The sequence below is a fragment of the Triticum aestivum genome, chromosome 3D (assembly GCF_018294505.1).
Source record: "Triticum aestivum cultivar Chinese Spring chromosome 3D, IWGSC CS RefSeq v2.1, whole genome shotgun sequence".
NCBI lineage: Eukaryota > Viridiplantae > Streptophyta > Magnoliopsida > Poales > Poaceae > Triticum > Triticum aestivum.
The window spans coordinates 552,004,050-552,012,507 of record NC_057802.1 but is presented as its reverse complement, the minus strand read 5'-3'; the positions used below and the strand labels follow the sequence as shown (position 1 = coordinate 552,012,507).

Genomic DNA, 8,458 nt, shown 5'->3' with positions numbered 1-8,458 from the left:
GACATAATACATTGATCCAATAGATAATTGGTTAGTTAGAAAACAGGAAATCAGTTAGGACAAGTGGCGTCATACATTAAGAGTTTATGACTGCATCAACTATGGAAGTCATTCATGGTCGCTCATCGGCATTGACTGAATAAGAAAATATAGACGGGCAAGCTAGAGCACCTGGACAGAATCGATTAACCCTCTTGGGAGGTTAGCTTTGTACATGGCGTTTTCCTTGGCCCCTGCACTGTGGTCGGCGCGGCGCATCGTGCCCAAGTTACGTTCTGAGCTAACCGCGTCATATGCAGGTCGCGTCGCCGGACAAGATGACCGCAATTGAATGGTTCAGCCGGGAAGATTGAAGCATGGGAGGTCGTGAAGGACGAACCGATGGCACTGCGTAAGTTTCAATCTTTGTCAAGTACGGAATTTTGAATAAGAAGCTCATTTCTTCTTTGTAAAAATTTCTTCTTGTTGCTCATCCCGCAGGTTTGGTTTGGTTCCACTAGAAATTCCCCTCCCGACAGAAATGCCGGAAAGATGGTTGTTCATTACATCTCAACATGAAAACAAACTAATGAAGTGACGTAAGGCATGCTCAGCATCCTTGTAAAAACCACTGTCCATATAAATGGGTGCTGCATCTCGAGTTCTCCACTAGTTCAGACTGCAAGAAATCTCTGACCTTGAACCACTGAATTTTGAATAAGAAGCTTATTTCTTTCCTTGATCAATTGGCATTTGCTGTTCGAAGTGATTGTAAATAATTCTTTCTGTTGCTGCAGGCATGAAATGCTTTCTATAAAGTTATTCCACAAGGATTATCTGACATAAACCAATTACCTCGGGCTTGGGCCATTCGCACTATGGCTGGCACTAGTGATGATTTCTGCCACGCGTGCCTCATTGGAACCATGGGGACTCTACCTATTAAGAACTTTGTTGAAAGGATTGTGCGCAAGGTTCTAGGAAACTAGTATATCAAGGCATCACGGGTCACAGAAAACCCAGATATAAACCACACAGGTAGCTATTGTACTTCTGTCAATTCTTTCTTAAACTGATCAAATATCCGCTCATTGATGCCCAAGCACATATACTCTCAGTAGCACGATCATCTTCCCTTATCAATGTTTCTATTTTTGTAGTCCTCAGGTGTATGGGCAAATTTCGTTCATGATGCAGCTTGTGGTCTTTCAACTGGCTCTCTTAAAAATTGCCAAGTATGGCATTTAAAGAAAAATACGGCAAATCCACATTCAGCATCCAAGGAACTATCAAAATATATCAACCGTCACCATCTGTGAATTCAGTCGTCCGGTTTAAAAAACCAAATGCGTGTCTTCATTCAATTGAAAAAAGCACAGAGACATATTACATTGTCGAAAAATAGGTTGATTTTGAGCAATGTTCGGTTACACCACAATACATGCTCGAAACCTGGCATCATCCTTCTCCACCGGGCCAGCATACTGCCCTGCTGTGCAGTACAGGGGAACGATCTCATCATTGTGGAGGACGGCGCGGAATGGGCAGCGCGACCGTAATGGTCGTCTCCGGGTAGTAAGATGGCAGCGGGTACGCGCGGATACTGTAGGTTGGCATGTCGCGCCGGCAGCACGGACACGTGGCCGCCCTGCAGAACCATTGTGCGATGCAGCTTTCGTGGAAGGAGTGCAAGCAGCCGGGCAATCTTGTGACGAGTCCACGGTTGTTGTTGTCCACCAGCTCCTCCATGCAGATTGGGCACTGTGCCACGGTCACGTCATCGCCGCCTCCAGGAGCATGCGCCGGTGCCATCGGGGGCCTGCGGGAAATGGGCAAATTTTGTTTTTTCAGTACGTTTCATACAAAAATGACAAACCAAGAATGAAAATTGACCGAAATTTCCAAAATTTTGAAATAAACCGGAGCAGAAGTGTATGTAGAATCTTTGGCAAATAGACATGTAAAAAACAGATTTACTCCTTCGTGCGAGCGCTGCGGCACTCGATGCCCACGCGGAAAGTGTTGGATGGTTGCATGCTCGGTGACTTTCTTCTACTAATAAGTATTCCCCAGACCCCCACCTTGAATTCAACTGTGGGGCTCGGTGCCTTTCCTCTAATAAATTCCTCTCTCCTAAATTCAGCCATGGGGCCACTGTCTTTCTCTAAACATTCCATCTATGTTAAGCCAGACACAATGCTACAAAGGAAGGTGAACCAGTCACATATGAATTTTTGTGCAGATTAGAAAAGGAATAAAGACCATATGCCAAAGAAGGAAAGATGCTCCTGTCGGAAATCGACCGTGGGCAAGTGGGTGTGAGATAGCCCTACCCCAAAAAATTATTATCCTCAACCTCATGTGGGCATGCTCCACGGTGTTGCTGCCATCAACAGGGTCGCCCCGTACACGGAGCAGTGACGGTCGCAACCTTCGCCCTCCATGGGAGAGAGAAGAATGGGCAGGAGTGCTCGAGGAGGTGGAGTGCCGGAGGAAAGGAGGCTTGACGCACCTGGAGCACTGGAGGAGGAGGTGGGTGGAGGCAGATCGGCGCTGCTTCCCTCTGCTGGCTTGGGTTGCCAAGGACGCCGCACTAGGGGTGGAGATTTGGGGGGAGGGGGGGTGAAAGTTAGGGTTACAAAAGGTTGGTTGCAGTTTATATACCACTGCGATGTGTGTGGGCTATTTTGGGCCAGGGCTCGACCTGAAAATCCATATATGCCCAAATTCTTGGACCGGTTTGTACTAATACCGGGCCCAAACGAGATGGATGAATTTTGGCCGAAATTAAATTTTTTTGGGCGAAATCCAAAACTCGACATCAACGGGGAGGGTGCGTTTAGAATTTTACTAATCCCAGCCCAGGAGGCTCCCTCAGTGTCACGGACCAAAAATGCGGCCCACTCCATGTACATCATCACGCTTCCGACTTCAGTGAACCAACCGGGCATGGGGACCTCCTATTTGGTGCACACGCGCTGCAAAGACAGCGAGCGCGCACCCCAGCTCCCCTTGTGCCCTTTCGGGCCGGCCCATGTACAGGTGGGATGCCCACCTCTTTTCATTTCGATTTTTCTTTTTTGCATTATTCTTTTCAAAGTAATTTAGCATTAAAAAATCAAATTTCGGAAAAATTATGAATTTTGAAAAAAGGTTTAAAATCATAAAATGTTCGTGAATTCAAAAAATTGGTCATGATTTTGAAAAATGATAGGGGAATTCTAAAATTTTCGTGATCTTGAAAAGCGTTGGTATGTTCAAAACAAATGATAATTCCCACAGATTCAAAAATGTTCGTCTATTTTGAAAAATATTCAAAAGTTCAAAATATGTTCATGAATTTCTATAAAATGTCCACAATATTCAATTTTTTTGGGGGAAATTTCGAAAATTGTTCCCAAATTTTAGAAACAGTTCACAAAATTCAAAAATGTGCCTTGATTCAAAAAAGTATTCATGAACTTAAAAAAATGTTCATAAAAAAGTTCCTGAATTTCAAAAAATGTTCCCAAATTTCAGAAAAATGTTCGCAAAAGTTAAAAAAATGTTCGTAAACTTGTAAGAAAGTTCACAAATTTAAAAAATGTTCGTGATACAACAAAGTGTTTATGTATTTGAAAAATGTTCACTATTTCAAACAAAAAAATTCGAATTTGAAAGATGTTCGTGAATTAAAAAAAGAAAAATAATAGTAAAATGAAAAATGAAAAAAATAAAAACAAAATACAGGAACAAAAAACAGACAAAAAAGAAAAAGAAAGAAAAGGGACAAGAACAAGGAAAACCAGACAAAAAAGAAAGAAAACCCGAAATTGAAGAAACCGGTTCAGGGAAGGTCCTAGAATGTGCGCGCCAAATAGGAGTGGCCTCGGGCACGCACCTCCCGTCTCTCGTCTCCAACGGTCGAAACTGGTGTCCACCGAGATCCGCACCGTCCAGCCTGGTCGCCGCGACCGGAAAGTGTCAGGGCTGCAAGCTTGCAGCGTGGTGAGTGGTGGGGCGGATGGGCAAGGACGCGCATGCATCTCTATGACGCCGCCGCAATCTCTGCGCTCCTGCTTTGACGCGGACGAGGTCTGCGCGCTCAAGCGTAAGCGTGGCTCCTTGCCACTGTGCAGTGGAGGTCAAGATAGAAGAAAAAATGCACTAAATGGTCAAGTCACATTATTCAGCAAGCGAAAATGTCCAAGTTAGAATGCCCAACTATTAACAAAGTAGTACATACCAGAGCAAAAACAAATGCCTAAATAGACCATTAGGGTATTGGAATTAGGAACCGCAAATTCAACAAGAACAATAGCTTGATGTTCATACAAAGTATCCCATTCGAAATTTTTATTATCTTACATACACAACAATGCAAAGAAATAATTGAGCAAGTAGTAACCAACCAATTAGCCAAGGAATTCGCATGATTCTAACATAGTGTCTTAGCAAGGCGCGACACGATGCTGCACGCAGCATAAACATGTGAGTTAATATTTAGATCTTTTATATTTGATTTAGTAGCAAAATAAAATGGTGTAGGGGATATACTCATGGAATTCTATGCAGTACATGCCATGAAGAGCAAAAACCAAATACCAGGAGAACTTCTTCTTTTGCAAGCATATGTGGATGTTGAAATGGTTACTATGGTATGAACCTTCCAGATTAGCTATATAGGGCGTACAATGCAGAACGAAGTACTTAAATACTTACATATCAACAACCTATTACTTAAATACTTACATATCAACAACCTATTACTTAAGAGTGGATACTTTGATCGTCGGTGGTTGAGACAAACACTTTGACCAAAGAGCCAAATTGTCGGCAAGCAGCACAGTGATGTTTATTCCTGTTAGTTAGTGAATAATCATTTTGTCGATAGCAAAGTACAAATTTGATAGACCATAAGGGGTATTCTACCCTCATCCATGTAGTATATGTTGTCATAGTAGTTGGTACACTAAAGTGCAGGACTGATCATTTTCATTATCTTTCACAAGTAAATTTCTTCTCCCATATACCAAATATGTAGGGCCTCTGGGTTTTGCTCTCGTACGGAGATTGAGGAAGTCTTTTGAAATGGCATGCGATGATTTTCATGTTATTATTCTATAATAGCCTTTCTCCAACCTGATCATTTTAGAATAAGCTTTCCTTTTTTTTTTGTTCTTTCTCTTAGCTTGGTTTATTATTGTTTTCATAATTGTGAGCTATGTGTGCAATATACATGATTCTTTGAAAAAAAAAACCCCGCCCATTATGGGTTCTTTTAGCTCATAATTCTTGAGGATCTATGGCTGGAAGAATAAACCGAGTGCCCCTGTCTTGGTGAAGACCGACTGCTGATACTCCGTCCGTGAGTGAGATGATCGTCCATGCATCCTACGTACGTACACTATTCGAGCAAACTAATGATGTAAGTAGAAAATAAACGAACGGATATATTACACCCTCCCGCGCAAAAAAAAATTTACACCCTGAATGAAAAAACAAAGAAAAGAAGGGAGGGAGGCGGCATAATTTTCTCTTAGTACCATCGTTTGGGAATTAGTTTGTTTCCTTTTCTACACTACAAATTTCTTTCATGATGCAGGCTGTGGTCCGTCAACAGGATCTCTTAAAAATTGCCAAGTGTGTCATTTAAAGAAAAATACCGCAAATCCGCATTCAGTATATATCCAAGGAAAGGAACTTCTCCGTAGCAAAACAGATCAACCATCATGTGTACATCCAGTTGTCCTGTTTATAAACAACCAAATGTGTTCATTCAGTTCAAAAAAGCAGAGCGACATATGACATTTCACGAATTCAGTTTGATTTTGAGCAACAAAAAGTCTAACGCCCACATGTGTGGGCGTTTGCATCTCGCCCACACGCGTGGATCCGCGCCTGTTTGCGGCGCACGAATCTTGACATGTTTCTAGTGCCACGTAGAACTGGGCTGGTGTGTGGGCATTCATCCGATCGCGCACACAACCGTTTCACCATACGGGAGGGGCTGGTGTGTGGGCGTTCAGCAGTTCGCCCACACGCCACTTTCCACTCACACACAAGAGCTGGTGGGTGGGCATTTGCTGTCTCGCCCACACGCCCGTCTCATCTCTCACACCCAAGTTGCCACTTGCCATGTGTTTTGCAGTGTACATGGCAACTGCCGTAGTGTGCTTTATAAGCAGGTGGCAACTTTTTTTTACCCGAACATGTCAGTTACCATGTATTTTGCAGGGTACACGACAACTGCCCTAGCATGCTTGTAAGCAGATGGTAACTCTTTTTTTTACCCGAACATGTTGTTTTGCCATGTCTTTTTGTAGCGCTACACGGCACCTGCCTAGTGTTAGTAGGTGGCAAACCCCTAAAGTTTTCAAATCATGGCAACTATAGTAAACCAGACCATACATGGCAACAGCCGTAGTTGCCCAAAAATGGCATCTGGAACTTTTGACATGAGATGACAACTGCAGTTGAGCCACCATGGCAACTGTAGTTGTCTGACATGGCAACCGTAGTTCAACGACATGGCAACTACAGTTAAACGAACATGGACGAGGGTCTGGACCATGGCAACTGCGGGCGCGCGGTGACTGATACGCGGGGCGTGCGGGACCACGAGGTACGAGGCCTGACGTACGGAGCATGTGGGCGTTATCTATTTCGCCCACACGCACGCGTGTGAAAGGAATCGGGAGAGAAAAAAAGATGCGTGGGCATTACTTGTTTTGCCCACACGTAGATGTGTGGGCTGTTCCTCTTATACTCCATACAAAATGTGTGGACAGACCATCCTAACGCCCACAAGTGTGGCACTTATCGGCGTCCTTTGAGCAATGTTAGATTACACCACCTTACATTGTCGAAACCTGACATCATCCTTCTCCACCGGAAGATCTAGCTGGCCACGACTGCCATGCTGTGCAGTACAGGGACAGGGCACGAACATGCTCGTGCCGATCTCATCATTGGGTCTCGACGGAGGCCACACGCCGGAACAACGGTCCATCGCGCACCCGATTCAGTACTACGGGGATGTAAGTGACCCCCCGGGACGTGAACGGGGCCGTACGGCGTTGTCGAGGACGGCGCCGGATGGGCCGCGCCGGCGAGGACGCGGCCTTGGTCACCTTGTACGCCGTCATGTCGCGCCGGCAGCATGGGCACGTCGCCGCCCCGCGGAGCCACTCCGTGATGCATCTTTCGTGGAAAGCGTGTGAACAGCCGGGCAATCTCGTGACGATTCCGCTTCTGTTGGCCGCGGCGCCGGCGTCGACCACCAGCTCCTCCATGCAGATCGGGCACTGCGCCGCCGCCGCGTCATCACCGCTAGAAGCCATCGAGTTCACGTCCCAGGCGCAGCTCTCGGTGGACGATGCGTTCCGGGAGATCTGCCGTCGCCAAGTCGTTCCGCTCGCCTTCCTTGGTCCCGTAGCTGCCCTGGCTTGTGAATTGTGATGATGGATGGTGGGCTGATGTATAAACACGCAAGTGGAGAGATTCAGGCCGGAGTCGGACTCAAACCAAACCGATTTCTAGCCAGAAACAAAGCTAGCCGAAAATAAATATTGGCATATATTGCCCGAATTCCCTATTCCCCGCTGGTTGCGTCGAACCGTCTCCCAGAACTGGGTATTTTCTGTATGTTCTCTTTTATACTGTTTTTTTATGTTCTTGTATGGATTTCTTTAAGTTTTTTTAAATCGTTTTCTGCCTTTTCCCTTTTATTTCCTTTTCCTCTTTAATATTTGGGGGCCGCTACGCGTCGGCCGGCGGATCTTTTGGAAAGATCCGTCGCCTCGCAAGCCGTCAGATCTGGCACGATCTAGCGGCTCGATGTTTTTCTCTACTCCGCAACAGAGATCTTGTTGCAGAAACATTTGCTACAGAATTTGTGTTGTGATTTTTTTTATAACGTCTCGAAAAAAAATTGCAACAAAAGTTATGTTGCATTTTTTTTGCAACACAGATCATGTTGAGGACATGCTTGTCGATATTTTTGCAAAAGAGGTTATGTTGCAGATTTTTTTGCAACAGAGATCATGTTGCGAAAATGTCTATACATTTTTTTAAAACAAAGGTTATGTTGTACTCCCTCCGTCCCATAATATAGGACGTTTTTTGACAATGATGTAGTGTCAAAAAACGTCTTACATCATGGGACGGAGGGAGTAGAAATTATTTGTAATGGGAATCATGTTGCAGGATCTGTTGTTGCATCTCACCTCGAGGAGGCAGCAGCCATGGACAATGGCGCTCCTCTAGATGGCGGCGGCATGGAACGACGAGCAACGGCAAAACATGACTTCAGCGGCGGCATGCCTCGCAGGCGTGGGTGGTGCAGTCCGGCGGTTTCCACCGCATGCGCGGCCAGCACGCAGCACCCCGGTGGCCGGCTTCCAACATCTACACATTAGCAGCTGAAGCCTACTCGCAGGCCGCTGCACCGGCCACCAGCCATGGGGCGTTTCCCTTCACGGACGAGGTCAACGCTTGA

General features: G+C 45.4%; 1 protein-coding gene across 1 annotated transcript; it reads right to left on the bottom strand.

The window, feature by feature from the left end:
• Nucleotides 1-1,243: 1,243 nt before the first annotated feature.
• On the bottom strand, nt 1,244-2,485 carry LOC123075348 (RING-H2 finger protein ATL39-like). The gene is made up of 2 exons (XM_044497978.1): nt 1,957-2,485; nt 1,244-1,798 (listed from the first exon to the last, which is right to left on the bottom strand). Exons 1-2 carry the CDS (start codon nt 2,154-2,156, stop codon nt 1,498-1,500), a joined length of 501 nt encoding a protein of 166 aa, XP_044353913.1. The 5' UTR covers nt 2,157-2,485; the 3' UTR covers nt 1,244-1,497.
• Nucleotides 2,486-8,458: the final 5,973 nt, after the last annotated feature.

What these genes read in the sequence shown, in the direction of transcription:
- LOC123075348 (XM_044497978.1), bottom strand. Translation starts at nt 2,156, where the DNA reads ATGGAATGTTTAGAGAAAGACAGTGGCCCCATGGCTGAATTTAGGAGA. An exon ending in CGCAGCGCTCGCACGAAGGA is followed by an intron (nt 1,799 to 1,956) that starts GTAAATCTGTTT and finishes CATTTCCCGCAG; the next exon opens with GCCCCCGATGGCACCGGCGC.